This window comes from Oncorhynchus mykiss, chromosome 3 (genome assembly GCF_057628025.1).
Source record: "Oncorhynchus mykiss isolate SJ-2025 chromosome 3, ASM5762802v1, whole genome shotgun sequence".
NCBI classification, from domain to species: Eukaryota; Metazoa; Chordata; class Actinopteri; order Salmoniformes; family Salmonidae; genus Oncorhynchus; species Oncorhynchus mykiss.
Window position 1 is genome coordinate 30,326,628 of NC_143024.1, and position 19,330 is coordinate 30,345,957.

The following is a 19,330-nucleotide window of genomic DNA, read 5'->3' on the forward strand; positions in this document are numbered from 1 at the left end:
GTTTGCTGCTTCAGTGTCTTTAGATATTTTTGTCAGATGTTACTATGGAATACTGAAGTATAATTACAAGCATTTCATAAGTGTCAAAGGCTTTTATTGACAATTACATGAAGTTGATGCAAAGAGTCAATATTTGTAGTGTTGACCCTTTTTTTTCAAGACTTCTGCAATCTGCCCTGGCATGCTGTCAATTAACTTCTGGGCCACATCCTGACTGATGGCAGCCCATTCTTGCATAATCAATGCTTGGAGTTTGTCAGAATTTGTGGGTTATTGTTTGTCCACCCACCTCTTGAGGATTGACCACAAGTTGTCAATGGGATTAGGCCTACAGGGAGGAGGTGAGGGCCCTCGGAGTGTGGTGTCAGGAAAATAACCTCACACTCAACGTCAACAAAACTAAGGAGATGATTGTGGACTTCAGGAAACAGCAGAGGGAACACCCCCCTATCCACATCGATGGAACAGTAGTGGAGAGGGTAGCAAGTTTTAAGTTCCTCGGCATACACATCACAGACAAACTGAATTGGTCCACTCACACAGACAGCATCGTGAAGAAGGCGCAGCAGCGCCTCTTCAACCTCAGGAGGCTGAAGAAATTCGGCTTGTCACCAAAAGCACTCACAAACTTCTACAGATGCACAATCGAGAGCATCCTGGCAGGCTGTATCACCGCCTGGTATGGCAACTGCACCGCCCTCAACCGTAAGGCTCTCCAGAGGTTAGTGAGGTCTGCACAACGCATCACCGGGGGCAAACTACCTGCCCTCCAGGACACCTACACCACCCGATGTCACAGGAAGGCCATAAAGATCATCAAGGACATCAACCACCCGAGCCACTGCCTGTTCACCCCGTTATCATCCAGAAGGCGAGGTCAGTACAGGTGCATCAAAGCTGGGACCGAGAGACTGAAAAACAGCTTCTATCTCAAGGCCATCAGACTGTTAAACAGCCACCACTAACATTGAGTGGCTGCTGCCAACACACTGACTCAACTCCAGCCACTTTAATAATGGGAATTGATGGAAATTGATGGAAAATATATCACTAGCCACTTTAAACAATGCTACTTAATATAACGTTTACATACCCTACATTACTCATCTCATATGTATATGTATATACTGTACTCTATATCATCTACTGCATCTTTATGTAATACATGTATCACTAGCCACTTTAAACAATGCTACTTAATATAATGTTTACATACCCTACATTACTCATCTCATATGTATATGTATATACTGTACTCTATATCATCTACTGCATCTTTATGTAATACATGTATCACTAGCCACTTTAAACTATGCCACTTTGTTTACATACCCTACATTACTCATCTCATATGTATATACTGTACTCAATACCATCTACTGCATCTTGCCTATGCTGTTCTGTACCATCACTCATTCATATATCTTTATGTACATATTCTTTATCCCTTTACACTTGTGTGTATAAGGTAGTAGTTTTGGAATTGTTAGGTTAGATTACTCGTTGGTTATTACTGCATTGTCGGAACTAGAAGCACAAGCATTTCGCTACACTCGCATTAACATCTGCTAACCATGTGTATGTGACAAATACATTTGATTTGATTTGATTTGAGGCCATCTTGAGGTTCAATCAGTCAGTCGCCTTACAATGCACCTACACACGTGCACACCTACACATGTGCACACACACACACGCACACACACACCCTCCAACATTCCTTCCTCTTCCTGCCACAGACTCGTGTCCCGGAGGAAAGCCAAATGGAGGAACATGGAACATGGACCACACAGATGGGCAGATCAGAATTCTAGCACTTTTCATTTACCGATGGTGTAGCCGCGTTTCAGCTCGCCGCACCGTGGACTGCAGATTCTCTGGGAATTGGTTGCATTGTTTTGCTGCACCCCCAACGTGGTTGTCTTGGTAACAGGTGGTTCAGTCTTGTGAGGTGAGGCTGGCACCAGGGTAGGGGAGAATCTTTGAGTGGCAATATCCACTGACTGGGATTTCTTCTTCAGTCTGTTCAAAACAACAACAGGAAATATGGAGTCAGTTATAACACATAACACCACATGTTTAGTAATAACATGGTCATGCAACAGGAAATGGGAAATATGACCATGTAAATTCAAGGGCAAATGTGTCAAAAGATACAGTACATGGACATTGCTGCCAATAACAAAACAGTTCATCACATGATGTTATGTCAGCAGTCAGCACAACAGCTATTGATAACGATGTAGAGTGAATGCAACATTTTCACGGTGTGGCATATTCAATACTCTGGCTATGATTAATTGGAGGAGAGATCATTAACTTAATAATGTCCTCATTAACAATTCAATTTAACAAACCATTTCAACAATATTTTATTGTTTTATAATAAAACACAACAATATTATAACAGGAATATGAATTGGACACTATTCTGAACGAGATATGCTGTCATTGATCAAACATCAAATAGATAATAAGTGTTAGATAATAGTGTGTTAATAATAAATAGATAATAATGTGTTAACTGGAGTTTGCACTTTTGGCACTAATCCGTTGGTTCCCTTGTAGGCCTGGGCAAATGAAATCAAGCACAGCTCAAATATTTGAAAGTGTTTGACGTTATGTATTTGACCCAGACGTGGTAACTTTTTTACAAACAATGTCAGACAGCAATTTCACAATACAAACACGGTTGATGCTGTAAAGTGAAGTGGGTCACTTGCTTACACAAGTTGACCTATACATGATTAAACCTTATCCTATGAGACACTGACCTAAATCAAAGGAACCTACGCCAAAGTGGGAAAGCCAATTAAACGTCTCACCATAGGATTTAGACAACAGGCTAGTTTATTTAGTTTAAGTTCAGCACAGAGTTCACTAAGCTCATCCAGGTATCAAACATGCAGGAGAAACACTATAGAAGTATGCAGCACCTGCGAGTTAACAAAAACACCACAATGATTATGAAGATGTTGTATACCTGCCAGTTACTGATTTCCCTGCCTACTACTGTACTATATCATCAACTTTATAAAGCATGGAAAATCAAAAACATGAGGTAAGCACATATTATTTAGAGAAGATAGTGTAAATGGATGAACAAGTACTCCTAAAGTACTATCTATGGTATGTAAAGTACTATCTAGGGTATGTAAACTAAAGTCTGCCAGTCTTTCCTGTAGACAAGGCCTGTCAGAGTAGCCTGAAGCAGCAATACAAGGTTCTTCTCAGCACTCCTTTCTTCCCTCAGAGGGAATCGTTCCAGCTCCAGCCATTTCATTTCATTCCACTAGCTCCTCTCCCAGGACAGACAACTGCAAACATGACATAGCCTCTACAAGGTAATGAAATACACCATCTATATGGAAACACTGTCAATCACTTTTGTGTACAGTGAATCCAAGAAGAGACACCAACAGACAGAGACATTCACACACAGAGAGCGAAGTTTAACTGGCAGCAGCAGTTATGAGTCCCATAAACAACAACCCATTTCCATATGCGATCATACTGTAGCTTCGAGGGCAGTATGTTGCTCTGAGGACCCTTGTAGTTATTCTTCTAAAACATACACATTTTGTTCTAGGTGTAACTTAAATAAAGGGTTTGTTTTGTGATGATTGTTTTTGAGGTAAAGTTTTCAGCATATGAACATGATATAATGAAAGAGGAGAGAGGTAGAGTTACACCCTGGTGGTGATCAACGTTCTGGAGGAGATCAGACAGGAAGAGAACCTGTAGGTGTGTGTGATGTCTATCCCAGAATCCCTTGGAAGAAAACAATAATTACCGCCTCATCAGTGAGGGTTCACCTTCCAGATCTGATTCACTGGCTGGGTTGTGTGTGTGTGTGTGTGTGTGTGTGTGTGTGTGTGTGTGTGTGTGTGTGTGTGTGTGTGTGTGTGTGTGTGTGTGTGTGTGTGTGTGTGTGTGTGTGTGTGTGTGTGTGTGTGTGTGTGTGTGTGTGTGTGTGTGTGTGTGTGTGTGTGTGTGTGTGTGTGTGTGTGCGTGCGTGCGTGCGTGCATGTAAACAGACTGCAGCTGTTTTGTGCCATCCGCTGAAATATCAGCCCCTAATCAGGACAGTGTAGTCTGTGGCACCGACCAGCAAAACAATAACACTGTCCACAGGGATCACAACAATGCCTGGCTGGTGACGCCTTGTTTAGTGTTCAACACATCTAATCATCATCAATGGTAAGATAGGTTTACCACAATAACAGGAGTAAGGTATGTAAAGGAAGTCCTGTCCAAGCCAAAACCTCCCATACAATAACATAAATAACAGGAATAATATTATCAAATTGGTTTGTATAGATAACTACCACTGCTTAGAAAACAATAAAGATGGATCTTATTAAACAATATAATTACAATAGTTTTTTTTTCTTTCTTCAGAGGTAATTAGTGTAAGCTCCAAAGACTGTGTCCCTGACAACTGGGCTGCATCTCAATAGCCTTCAACTGGTGTACAGCAACTATCCACCACCCTCCTCAATCTACAGACATCGTCTGATCTGATTGGCTACAGCTTGCATCGGAACGGTTTATCACAGCTTTCAGCGAGCCAATGGGCTGGGGCCAGAAATGGTTTGGTCACCAGTGGCCCTACGGTGCTCAATCCTATCACATGGGGAGGTGAGACGGCAAAGCATGTCAACATAACCACCAGCTCCCACCAACAGATTCTATCTATGAGCAGCAAAACATTTAAAGAGGGGAAAGAGGGAAGGAGAAAATGGAGAGAAGGGAGGGAGGGAGGAAAGCAAATGAAAAGCGGGCATGTTGTTTTCCTTCCCTGCTGTTCTGTTGCTTGGTCCAGGAGTAGAGCAGTGCCTAACAGGCATCACTCAGATTATCCAACTCTACAGGGACTGGGAGTCACATGGTTTGGCAAGGCAGAAACGACACAGGAAATGTGGGCCAAGTCAAACATGCTTATCACTACACCCAGTAAGAGGGATTAGACCTAGAGAAAAGGGGGCAGCTTGGCTCCACTCCACTCGCTTATGAAAACAACAAAAACACTGCCTTTAGTTTATGCAACTGTATATGAGGCTTGTCATGTAGATATGCTGCAGCACTAGCTTGGCTGGGTTTGACATCCATAACAGCAAAATGGCCGATATGACAGTTATGAGTCCCATTACACTGTGTTACGCAACAGCATTGTGACTGACAGAAAAAAACACCATCATGAAGAAACCTAATTTACTGAAAACACTGAATGTTCTGTGTCCTTGTGGGGATGGAAATCAGGCAGGATTCAGCACTTAGACATTAAGACTTCAGGCAAGCCTTACTCAACAATCGCTGTCTGAATGACCTTCAAATTGCTCATGACTTTATTTTGTTGTGTGATAAAAGGAAATGGATAGAAATACACAACGGAAAATTATTTTTCTGTCAATTACACTGTTATGTCATTATATATACCGTATGTATCCCTGTTCTCCCACGCTCAATAGGCAGCCTATTAATTACCTCTGTCTTAGCAATTATTGAACAATTTGACACTCATTATAAACTCAAACGCACTATAATAGTGCAGCCCATGGCATATCTCCATATGAATGCAATTTTTTCTCTTCAAAGTTGAATTAATGGTCATGATAGAGCCATAACACTGTGGCCATATATTGAGACAAAGGCCTATCCTATCCTATTGTAGCGCTTTCCTGCAGTAAAATGACCTAGTGGCCCAATGTTCATATTTTTCATAAAATTTGGGAACTCCGACTCCAGAGTGGGGCAGCGGTCTCAGGCACTAAAGGCGTCACTACAGACCCAGGTTCAATCCCAGGCTGTGTTGCAGCCGGCTGAGACTGGGAGACCCATGAGGCGGCGCACAATTGGCCCAGCGTCGCCCGGGTTAGTTAGGGGTTTGGCAGGCAGGGATGGCTTTGTCCCATCGCGCTCTAGCGACTCCTTGTGGCGGGCCAGGTGCATGCATGCTGACTTCAGTCGCCAGTTGTATGGTGTTTCCTCCAACACATTCGTGTGGTTGGCTTACGGGTTAAGCGAGCATGTGTCAAGAAGCAGTGCAGCTTGGCAGGGTTGTGTTTCTCGACTTAATGGCTCTCGACCTTCACCTCTCCCAAGTCTGTACGGGAGTTTGCAGCAATGGGACAAGACTGTAACTACCAATTGGATATCACAAAATTGGGGAGAAAAAGGATTGTGCAAAGCTGTCATCAAGGCAAATATAAAATATATTTTGATTTTTTGGGGTTAATACATGATTCCATATGTGTTATTTCATCATTTTGATGTCTTCACTATTATTCTACAATGTAGAAAATAGTAAAAATAAAGAAAAACCCTAGAATAAGTAGGTGTTCTAAAACTTTTGAACCGGTAGTGTATGTCAAATGGTTTTGTTATATGTCAGTCTTCTATGATATATATAAAGTGTAATATTGGGATGCAAAATCAAAAATGAATAAACTATATCTGACATGGTACAGGTGTCCTTAATCAGAGCCGCTTACAGATCACTGCACCTGTACATAGCCCATCTGTAAACAGCCCATCCATCTACCTACCTCATCCCCATACTGGTATTTATTTATTTTGCTCCTTTGCACCCCAGTATCTCTACCTGCACATTCATCCTCTGCCGATCTACCATTCCAGTGTTTAATTGCTATATTGTAATTACTTCGCCACCATGGCCTATTTATTTCCTTAACTTACCTCATTTGCACTCACTGTATATAGAATTTTTGTTTTCTTTTGTTCTACTGTATTATTGACTGTATGTTTTGTTTATTCCATGTGTAACTCTGTGTTGTTGTATGTGTCGAAATGCTACGCTTTATTTTGGCCAGGTCGCAGTTGCAAATGAGAACTTGTTCTCAACTAGCCTACCTGGTTAAATAAAGGTGAAATAAATTGTTTTTTTAAAACCATGAATGGAGGGAGAATGCAGAATGCAGACTCCCAGTCTCATCTAACCCTCACTAAATGCTAAAACAACAGTTCTGTTGTCAAAAGGCCTGAGCGGGTGACATTCTGTCTGAACAATGAGCCCTGAACATCGACAGCTTATCAAAGTACTAAGACTAAAACAAAACAGGTAGATAGCTGCCTACTGCAGGGGAAAGGGAAATGGCTTGCGCTAACTTAAAGGTGCCATTTCTACTCACTAATGACTGTGATGCCCAGCATGTCACATGTGTTACCAGAAAATAAACTCTAGACCACCTTTACTCCACACTTAGAGACGCATGCAAAACTCTCCCACGCCCTCCATTTGGCAAATCTGCCTATAATCCAATTATCCCGATTCCTGCTTACAAGCAAAAACTAAAGCAGGAATTACAAGTGACTCGTTCAATATGGAAGTGGTCAGATGACGCAGATGCTACACTACAGGACTGTTTTGCTAGCACAGACTGGAATATGTTCCGGGACTCCTCCAATGGTATTGAGGAGTATAGCAGCTCAGTCACCGGTTTCATCAATAAGTGCACCGAAGATGTCATCCCCACAGTGACCGTACGTACATATCCCAACCAGAAGCCATGGATTACAGGCAACATTACAGGCAACTGAGCTGAAGGCTAGAGCTGCCGCTTTCAAGGAGCGGGACACTAATCTGGACGCTTATAAGAAATCCCGCTAGGCCCACAGACGAACCATCAAAAGGGAAAAGTTTAAATACAGGACTAAGATTGAATCCTACTACATAATGGCAGGGCAAACTATTACAGAGTACAAAGGGAAACACAGCCGCGAGCTACCCAGTGACGCAAGCCTACCAGACATGCAAAATGTTTTATGCTCGCTTCGAGGCAAGCAACACTGCAGCATGCATGAGTGCACCAGCTGTTCCGGAAGACTGTGTGATCACACTCTCCATAGCCGATGTGAGCAAGACCTTTAAGCAAGTCAACATTTACAAAGCCGTGGGGACAAAGCATGTGCGGACCAATTGGCAAGTGTCTTCACTGACATTTTCAACCTCTCCCTGACAGAGTCTGTAATACCTATATGTTTCAAGCAGACCCCCATTGTCCCGGTGCCGAAGGAAGCAAAGGTAACCTGCCTAAATGACTACCACCCCATAGTACTCACGTCGGTAGCCATGAAGTGCTTTGAAAGGCTGGTCATGGCTCACATCAATATCATCTTCCCGGAAACCCTAGACCCACTTAAATTCGCATACCGCCCCAACAGATCCACAGATGACGCAATCTCAATCGCACTCCACACTGCCATTTGCCACCTGGACAAAAGGAACACCTATGTGAGAATCCTGTTCATTGACTACAGCTCAGCATTCAACACCATAGTGCCCACAAAGCTCATCACTAAGCTAAGGACCCTCCCTCTGCAACTGGATCCTGGACTTCCTGACGGGCCATAAGAAGGGTAGGAAAAAATACATCTGATCCTCAACACTGGGGCCCCTCAGGAATGCGTGCTTAGTCTGTTCCTATACTCCCTGTTCACCCATGACAGCGTGGCCAAACATGACTCCAACACTATCATTAAGTTTGCTGACAACACAACAGTGGCTGATCACCGACAATGATGAGACAGCCTATAGGGAGGAGGTCAGAGAACTGTCAGTGTGGTGCCAGTACAACAACCTCTCCCTCAATGTGGGCAAGACAAAGGAGCTGATCGTGGACTACAGGAAAAGGAGGGCAGAACAGGCCTCCATTAACATCGGCAGGCCTGTAGTGGAGCGGGTCGAGAGTTTCAAGTTCCTTGGTGTCCACCAATGAACTGTCATGGTCCAAACACACCAAGACAGTCGTGAAGATAGCACGATAACACCTTTTCCCCCTCAGAAGAATGAAAAGATTTGGCATGGGTCCCCAAAAAGTTCTAGTGCTGCACCATCGAGAGCATCCTGACCGCTTGCATCACTGCCTGGTATGGCAACTGCTCAGCATCGAACTGTAAGGCGCTACAGAGGGTAGTGCGTATTGCCCAGTACATCACTGGGATCAAGCTTCCTGCCATCCAGGACCTATATACTAGGCGGTGTCAGAGGAAGGCCCCAAAAATTATTAAAGATTCCAGTCACCAAGTCATAGACTGTCCTCTCTGCTACCACACGTCAAGCGGTACCGGCGCGCCAAATCTAGGACCAAAAGGCTCCTTACTAGCTTCTACCCCCAAGCCATAAGACTGCTGAACAATTAATCAAATGGACACCTAGACTATTTACATTGATTTGATATAGCATGCATAGTGTGGCGTACAGCAGTTCAGCCACCAGGGGGAGACCCGTCGAGGCCTGGTGACAGACGGAGTCTACATCACGAGGCGATGGCTCCCTCTGCTGGACGTGCCAGGTCTCGACGGGCTCTCCGGCCAGGGCTGATTGTGGTTGGTGAGTAATCAAGGGGCTGATTGTGGTTGGTGAATAATCAAGGGGCTGATTGCTCACCAGCTGGATGAGTTCCATAAAGCTGCCAGAAGGGCAGCACACAGAGAGGGGACTGGGGGAAAGAGAGTTTACTCCCGTATAGTCATGCTCAGCCCCAGGCATAACGGAGGGAGCTCAGTTTTGTTCCCCACAGGAAACAGCAAGACCCGGAGCCCAGAAAACATTTTTATTGTTGGTTATTTAAATAAACATTCTAGAAACCGAGCTAATCCAACCCTGTCCATGTCTGATCTGTGTATAACATCTTGACCAAACCCCCTGGTCTGCTACAATAGAAATAGAATGAACTGAATGGGAACGTTTGTCATAGTAATTCTATTTCTTTGATTGTAGAATGTGATTGTGTGGTGTTACTTTGTACAGTACACTCAATGAAGCTAACAAGGAAGTGGCATCATATTAAATCACACTTTTAGTGACGGATCTAGAAATACAGATGATTTGGTGGAATGAACCGTTAAGTGTAACATGTGACAACCCTCTGGTAATTCAGGTATAGAACAATAAAGATGTGATCTTCCACTGCACCTTCCATCTTCATCTGTTATGTAAGACATTAAGCAGTGCGGCAATACAGTGGTGGGTTGGACAGGACAAGCCCTCTGTCAGTGAGTGATGTCCAACGTGCTACTGTATACCCTTCAGCTGAATACACTGGTTTGATGACATATTTTAATCCCTGACAGGGCTTTGTCAACTGCTGTCAGTTCAGAAAACACTTGCTGTTTTTCTTTTTGGCTTTGTTTTTGGCTTTTGGGTTTTATTTCTCCCCCGTGGAATGACAGACGGCATCAACTTTGCTACATCCTTTAATCCGGGAAGAAATATAATCAAATCTGTGTAATCCCTGGGTCTTGTCCTGTCCTCAGACTTCACAGTGAACCTCTCTGATCGTGTACTGCTAGGTTATGACAGAGACAACAGAAAAGGACCATGCTCTCTGATTGTCCTGGGAGTTTAGTTTGGAGTGTAGTTTACTACAGAACCACACAATACTACCACCGACTATGACTTACAGGTCTAAATACTGTATGTTCTTACAGGTCTAAATAATGTAAAACACGTGGGAGCACAGAGTGTAGTGTGTAGAGTTAACCTTTCTTTTCCTCCTTCCATATAATCTCAAAATGTTCTCTCTGCAGGTATGTGTGCAAAATGTTCTCTCTGCAGGTATGTGTGCAAAATGTTCTCTCTGCAGGTATGTGTGCAAAATGTTCTCTCTGCAGGTATGTGTGCAAAATGTTCTCTCTGCAGGTATGTGTGCAAAATGTTCTCTCTGCAGGTATGTGTGCAAAATGTTCTCTCTGCAGGTATGTGTGCAAAATTTTCTCTCTGCAGGTATGTGTGCAAAATGTTCTCTCTGCAGGTATGTGTGCAAAAGGTTCTCTCTGCAGGTATGTGTGCAAATTTTTCTCTCTGCAGGTATGTGTGCAAAATGTTCTCTCTGCAGGTATGTGTGCAAAATGTTCTCTCTGCAGGTATGTGTGCAAATGGTTATCTCTGCAGGTATGTGTGCAAAAGGTTCTCTCTGCAGGTATGTGTGCAAAATGTTCTCTCTGCAGGTATGTGTGCAAAAGGTTCTCTCTGCAGGTATGTGTGCAAAAGGTTCTCTCTGCAGGTATGTGTGCAAAAGGTTCTCTCTGCAGGTATGTGTGCAAAATGTTCTCTCTGCAGGTATGTGTGCAAAATGTTCTCTCTGCAGGTATGTGTGCAAAAGGTTCTCTCTGCAGGTATGTGTGCAAAATGTTCTCTCTGCAGGTATGTGTGCAAAAGGTTCTCTCTGCAGGTATGTGTGCAAAATGTTCTCTCTGCAGGTATGTGTGCAAAAGGTTATCTCTGCAGGTATGTGTGCAAAAGGTTCTCTCTGCAGGTATGTGTGCAAAATGTTCTCTCTGCAGGTATGTGTGCAAAATGTTCTCTCTGCAGGTATGTGTGCAAAATGTTCTCTCTGCAGGTATGTGTGCAAAATGTTCTCTCTGCAGGTATGTGTGCAAAATGTTCTCTCTGCAGGTATGTGTGCAAAATGTTCTCTCTGCAGGTATGTGTGCAAAAGGTTCTCTCTGCAGGTATGTGTGCAAAATGTTCTATCTGCAGGTATGTGTGCAAAATGTTCTCTCTGCAGGTATGTGTGCAAAATGTTCTCTCTGCAGGTATGTGTGCAAAATGTTCTCTCTGCAGGTATGTGTGCAAAATGTTCTCTCTGCAGGTATGTGTGCAAAATGTTCTCTCTGCAGGTATGTGTGCAAAATGTTCTCTCTGCAGGTATGTGTGCAAAAGGTTCTCCCTGCAGGTATGTGTGCAAAATGTTCTCTCTGCAGGTATGAGTGCAAAATGTTCTCTCTGCAGGTATGTGTGCAAAATGTTCTCTCTGCAGGTATGTGTGCAAAAGGTTCTCTCTGCAGGTATGTGTGCAAATTTTTCTCTCTGCAGGTATGTGTGCAAAATGTTCTCTCTGCAGGTATGTGTGCAAAATGTTCTCTCTGCAGGTATGTGTGCAAATGGTTCTCTCTGCAGGTATGTGTGCAAAAGGTTCTCTCTGCAGGTATGTGTGCAAAATGTTCTCTCTGCAGGTATGTGTGCAAAAGGTTCTCTCTGCAGGTATGTGTGCAAAAGGTTCTCTCTGCAGGTATGTGTGCAAAAGGTTCTCTCTGCAGGTATGTGTGCAAAATGTTCTCTCTGCAGGTATGTGTGCAAAATGTTCTCTCTGCAGGTATGTGTGCAAAAGGTTCTCTCTGCAGGTATGTGTGCAAAATGTTCTCTCTGCAGGTATGTGTGCAAAAGGTTCTCTCTGCAGGTATGTGTGCAAAATGTTCTCTCTGCAGGTATGTGTGCAAAAGGTTATCTCTGCAGGTATGTGTGCAAAAGGTTCTCTCTGCAGGTATGTGTGCAAAATGTTCTCTCTGCAGGTATGTGTGCAAAATGTTCTCTCTGCAGGTATGTGTGCAAAATGTTCTCTCTGCAGGTATGTGTGCAAAATGTTCTCTCTGCAGGTATGTGTGCAAAATGTTCTCTCTGCAGGTATGTGTGCAAAATGTTCTCTCTGCAGGTATGTGTGCAAAAGGTTCTCTCTGCAGGTATGTGTGCAAAATGTTCTATCTGCAGGTATGTGTGCAAAAGGTTCTCTCTGCAGGTATGTGTGTAAAAGGTTCTCTCTGCAGGTATGATGCCAGGCCAGGGGTTGATTAATTCATTCACATAATATGACATTAATTGATAAAGATGCCTTTGGACGGAAGTATTTCCAAGGAAGGTAGAGAACACTGTACTTTATGTTCATATCAATCAATATAATAAATATGTATACAGTTTTTATGACTACAACACAGTCATACAAATGTGTAGAAATGCATAAACCCTCCTGTGTACCTGTCTGTTCATAGGTTTATAGTCTAATCAAAGCAACCACCTCCAGAACTTCTGTCTTTCCTTCCTGGTTGTGTGTAAGGTTGCAATTACATTCTGAGCATGCTCTTACACACCAGCAGTTCCAGACACAGACACAGGCACAGGCACACAGCAGCTCCAACTGTACCAACAGAACAATGTCTCGCCACCAAACCCTAGCTGGCTTTAATGATTTATTCTCTACTTAACAGTGTCTGCCAAATAAGAGGGACAGTTTTGTTTTTTATCAAAGCCTGCCCATAAATCCATAATGCTGCTCATATAAACTCAGAGAGATGGTTGCTATTCATTTTCTAAAACCATATCAATATCAACCAAAAACAGCCACCAGCGAAACCCTTTTCAATTCGCTAACAGAGGAATTATAGTGGCCAACAAAAGCAGAAAAATAATCACTGTTCATTTGGACTCCAGGGCATATTTCTCTTCTGGATCTCTCTCTGTGCATTATTCAAGCAGCATAATAGACACACAGATGCACATTAATGCACACATGCACACACAAGAGCACGCATGGGCACACAGAAGCACACAGAAGCACACACACACACACACACACACACACACACACTACCTCTGCCCTTATTGTTTCATTCAGTGAGCATGGCGTGGAGCCTTGAGACTGTTGTGCTGCTGCAGTCTGTGAATGGCCTCCTGGTTGCTAGCCTTGCTACTGTTTCCTCGCTCTCATTTGCCGAGCCACAAGGACAGGCAGAGAGATGATTGGCCGACAGCCTTAATGGATTCAACATCATGCCTGCCACGTTAGGAAGCTTGTGGCGTTGAAAAAACAAGACATCCACTGAGGATTCAAACAGATTGTATTTTGGCAGCTCTCTGACAGCATGTAGATTGTAGAATATATGATCTTCATCATAAGAACTCTGAGTAGAAAACAGAGGAAGAAAGGAAAGGAAGGTGATAAGAAAAGAGAAGATTTATAAAAGAACTATGAGCAGTTCAGTACAATATGTTCTGGTGAATGTCCTCTACCTTTCTATGTCTGAAATGGCACACTCGCTCCTTGGCACACTAGATAACCTTTGCAAGGCTGCCGGCCCAGATGGCATCCCTAGCCGTGTCCTCAGAGCATGCGCAGACCTATTCAATCAATCCCTATCCCAGTCTGCTGTTCCCACATGCTTCAAGAGGGCCACCACTGTTCCTGTTCCCAAGAAAGCTAAGGTAACTGAGCTAAATGACTACCGCCCCGTAGCACTCACTTCCGTCATCATGAAGTGCTTTGAGAGACTAGTCAAGGACCATATCACCTCCACCCTACCTGACACCCTGGACCCACTCCAATTTGCCTTCCACCCCAAAAGATCCACAGACGACGCAATTGCAATCACAAAGCCCTAACCCATCTGGACAAGAGGAATACCTATGTAAGAATGCTGTTCATTGGTTACAGCTCAGCATTTAACACCATAGTACCCTCCAAACTCGTCATCAAGCTCACCCCGCCCTGTGCAACTGGGTCCTGGACTTTCTGATGGGCCGCCCCCAGGTGGTGAGGGTAGGAAACAAAATCTCCACCCCGCTGATCCTCAACACTGGGGCCCCAGAGGGTGCATTCTCAGTCCTCTCCTTTACTCCCTGTTCACCCATGACTGCGTGGCCATGCACGCCTCCAACTCAATCATCAAGTTTGCAGACGACACTACAGTGATAAGCTTGATTACCAACAACGGTGAGGGCCCTCAGAGTGTGGTGTCAGGAAAATAACCTCACACTCAACGTCAACAAAATAAAGGAGATGATCGTGGACTTCAGGAAACAGCAGAGGGAGCACCCCCCTATCCACCCCCTATCCACAACGGAACAGTAGTGGAGAAGGTGGAAAGTTTTAAGTTCCTCAGTGTACACATCAATAACAAACTGAAATGGTCCACCCACACAGATAGCGTGGTGAAGAAGGCGCAACAGTGCCTCTTCAACCTCAGGAGGCTGAAGAAATTTGGCTTGTCACCTAAAACACTCACAAACTTTTACAGATGCACAATTGAGAGCATCCTGTTGGGCTGTATCACAGCTTGGTACGGCAACTGCTCCACACATAACCGTAAGGCTCTTCAGAGGGTAGTGAGGTCTGCACAACGCATCACCGGGGCAAACTACCTTCCCTCCACGACACCTACACCACCCGATGTCACAGGAAGGCTAAAAAGATCATCAATGACAATAACCACCGAGCCACTACCTGTTCACCCCGCTATCATCCAGAAGGTGAGGTCAGTACAGGTGCATCAAAGCTGGGACCGAGAGACTGAAAAACAGCTTCTATCTCAAGGCCATCAGACTGTTAAATAGCCATCACTAACATTGAGTGGCTGCTGCCAACATACTGACTCATCTCTAGCCACTTTAATAATAAAAAATTGGATGTAATAAACGTATCACTAGTCACTTTAAACAACGCCACTTTATATAATGTTTACATACCCTACATTACTCATCTCATATGTATATACACTGTACTACTACTACTACTGCCTATGCCGCTCGGCCATCACTCATCCATATATTTATATGTACATACAGTGAGGGAAAAAGTATTTGATCCCCTGCTGATTTTGTACGTTTGCCCACTGAAAAAGAAATTATCTGTCTATAATTTTAATGGTAGGTTTATTTGAACAGTGAGAGACAGAATAACAACAAAAAATCCAGAAAAACTCATGTTAAAAATGTTATAAATTGATTTGCATTTTAATGAGGGAAATAAGTATTTGGCCCCTCTGCAAAACATGACTTAGTACTTGGTGGCAAAACCCTCATTGGCAATCACAGAGGTCAGACGTTTCTTGTAGTTGGCCACCAGGTTTGCACACATCTCAGGAGGGATTTTGTCCCGCTCCTCTTTGCAGATCTTCTCCAAGTCATTAAGGTTTCGAGGCTGACGTATGGCAACTCGAACCTTCAGCTCCCTCCACATATTTTCTATGGGATTAAGGTCTGGAGACTAGCTAGGCCACTCCAGGACCTTAATGTGCTTCTTCTTGAGCCACTCCTTTGTTGCCTTGGCCGTGTGTTTTGGGTCATTGTCATGCTGGAATACATATCCACGCCCCATTTTCAATGCCCTGGCTGAGGGAAGGAGGTTCTCACCCAAGATTTGACAGTACATGGCCCCGTCCATCATCCCTTTGATACGGTAAAGTTGTCCTGTCCCCTTAGCAGAAAAACACCCCCAAAGCATAATGTTTCCACCTCCATGTTTTAAGGTGGAAATGGTGTTCTTAGGGTCATAGGCAGCATTCCTCCTCCTCCAAACACGGTGAGTTAAGTTGATGCCAAAGAGCTCCATTTTGGTCTCATCTGACCACAACACTTTCACCCAGTTGTACTGAGTGATTCATATGTTCATTGGCAAACTTCAGACGGGCATGTATATGTGCTTTCTTGAGCAGGGGGACCTTGCGGGCGCTGCAGGATTTCAGACCTTCACGGCGTAGTGTGTTACCAATTGTTTTCTTGGTGACTATGGTCCCAGCTGCCTTGAGATCATTGACAAGATCCTCCCGTGAAGTTCTGGGCTGATTCCTCACCGTTCTCATGATCATTGCAACTCCACGAGGTGAGATCTTGCATGGAGCCCTAGGCCGAGGGAGATTGACAGTTCTTTTGTGTTTCTTCCATTTGCGAATAATCGCACCAACTGTTGTCACCTTCTCACCAAGCTGCTTGGCGATGGTCTTGTAGCTCATTCCAGCCTTGTGTAGGTCTACAATCTTGTCCCTGACATCCTTGGAGAGCTCTTTGGCCTTGGCCATGGTGGAGAGTTTAGAATCTGATGGATTGATTGCTTCTGTGGACAGGTGTATTTTATACAGGTAACAAACTGAGATTAGGAGCACATTTTCTAGGGATATTTATGTCCGCTGCTTTATGCTAATTCGTTTCAGGCGATGATTACGCTCCCGCATGCGGGTTTGGGAATCACTAGAGGTTAAGAGTGTGCTCCTAATTTCAGCTCGTTACCTGTATAAAAGACACCTGGGAGCCAGAAATCTTTCTGATTGAGAGGGGGTCAAATACTTATTTCCCTCATAAAAATGCAAATCAATTTATAACATTTTTAACATGTGTTTTTCTGGATTTATTTGTTGTTATTCTGTCTCTCACTGTTCAAATAAACCTACCTTAAAATTATAGACTGATCATTTCTTTGTCAGGGGGCAAACGTACAAAATCAGCAGGGGATCAAATACTTTTTTCCCTCACTGTATTCTTATTCATTCCTTTACACTTGTGTGTATAAGGTAGTTGTTGTGAAATTGTTAGATTACTTATTAGATGTTACTGCACGGTCGGAATTAGAAGCACAAGCATTTTGCTACACTCACATTAACATCTGCTAACCATGTGTATGTGACCAATAAAATGTGATTTGATATGTTCAGTACTTTTGGCCAGAGCTACATAGTGGACACTTGCTAGGGAATAGGGTGCCATTTCAGGTTTTGCTGTGCGTCTGCCTGACTCAGGATGCCTCGGCTGACCTCTGAGAAGAATACGAAGAGGGGAAGTCAGACTCATTTGTTAATGCTCAACCTTCTGATTGACTGCCCGCAATAATGATCAATACCACCACCCCAGTGTGTGTGTGTGAGAGAGACTGACAGATAGATAGAAAGTGAGAGAAAGAGAGCAAGAAAGACAGAGAGAGAGAGAGAGAGAGAGAGAGAGAGAGAGAGAGAAAGCACAATAGCACTGTAGGTAAGAGCACTAAAACATCTGTGTGTGTGTGTCTGTGTGTGTGTGTGTGTGTGTGTGTGTGTGTGTGTGTGTGTGTGTGTGTGTGTGTGTGTGTGTGTGTGTGTGTGTGTGTGTGTGTGTGTGAGTGAGTTTGTGTGTGCCCCTCTCTCTCTCTGCTCCGCACCATGCCCTTCAAATGGTAATGCCCAGGCTTGTCTCAGACTCATTCCAACTGCCCTGCTCTCTGCTCTCTCTCCATGCTAAATATTTCACGTCATTCTGTGCCCTTGCAAGGCATCTGTTGTGTTCGTTCCGGGGGAGCGCATCTGATAGGCTGGCTACAACATCTGGTGCCATGGAGCTTGGGTCGCTGGCGCCGGATGATGAGGTCACAGGGTTGTTGAATGTTGTGGAACATTTCGTCGTTAAAAAGGCTAAATCTGACTCAGGGCAATAACTAACACCACAGCAGCTGATTTTGGGATGATGTTGGTGGTGATGTTGGGGGTGATGTTGGGGCAGATGTTGGGGGTGATGGTGTTGGTGATGGTGGTGATGTTGATTGTGGTGATGTCGATTGTGGTATGGGTATGTACGTGGGTATGTATGAACCTGCTCCAACCCATCTCTTGGTGTGTTATCTGGTGAGCCATGTCTACATACAGGGAAGTATGAATATGTTATCTGTGGATGGATGTGTGGCATTTTCCCTGGACTGACCCAAAGACACTCACACTCAATCCCTCTCACACTCCTTCTCTCCCTTCTTCTCACACTCTCTCCCTTCCTTTCACAGTAACACTGTACTCCATCTCACAGTCCCACCATTCATCTCTCCCTCTCATCCTCTCTCCCTTCTTCTCTCCATCTACCTCTCCCCCTTTCCCTCCCTCATTCTACCTCCTTCCTTCCTTCTCTGTTGGCTGTTGGCAGGCAGTTTGGCAGAGGGGAACATTGACCTGATGCCCCGTTGCAGCAGGCACCGCTGCCAACACTCGAGCACAGTCTGGAGCGACCGCTCACACCCCTCCATCCCACCTTCTCTCCCCCTCCTCCTTTCCTCCTCTCCCAGAAAAGGAAGACAGACGGATGGAGACAAGTTTGTCTGGGTTGAAAACTCTAAAGTAAGTCAGAGCGACAGGAAGATGAGAGCGGGAAGGTCCTGAGGCAAATACCACACACAGCACAGCTAGCTAAGTCTCCCACTGTCTGACTCACTTCAATCAAAACCAAAATGTTTTTTTTTTCACTCAAATTCCAATTACATGTGGTGAGCTTCAGTGCTTCAGATCTTTTAGATTGGCTGGTGTTTATAGGACAAGCAACGGTAGTGCAGCTCCTAACACAACTACATATGCATGTCTCTCAAATGTGGTGATGAACTCTGTCTGAACTAGAGGTCTTCATGGGTCCAAAATGTTGGAACCACACCCGGAACGACCCGAACACAATCATACCCGACCCGAATGGACTGATCATATTTATTAAATGGAGACCAGGACCTGAACGGATCCGAGAACAATCAGACCTGAACCCGAATGGACAGGAGGACAACTTGACCTAGACTCGATTGGACAGGAGGACAACTTGACCTAGACCCGATTGGACCTGAGGACAACTTGACCTAGACCCGATTGGACCTGAGGACAACTTGACCTAGACTCGATTGGACCTGAGGACAACTTGACCTAGACCCAATTGGACCTGAGGACAACTTGACCTAGACCCGATTGGACCTGAGGACAACTTGACCTAGACCCGATTGGACCTGAGGACAACTTGACCTAGACCCGATTGGACCTGAGGACAACTTGA

At 44.3% G+C, this 19,330-nt stretch overlaps 1 protein-coding gene across 2 annotated transcripts in view; it reads right to left on the reverse strand.

Moving 5' to 3' along the window:
* Nucleotides 1-19,330, reverse strand: part of LOC110511207 (oxidation resistance protein 1A) — a 190,207-nt gene that overhangs the window by 98,649 nt on the left and 72,228 nt on the right. For both annotated transcript variants that reach the window (XM_021592227.3, XM_021592216.3), the window contains exon 3: nucleotides 1,829-2,022. In XM_021592227.3, coding sequence (XP_021447902.2) covers nucleotides 1,829-2,022 — 194 coding nt within the window. The remainder of the gene's footprint in view (nucleotides 1-1,828; nucleotides 2,023-19,330) is intronic.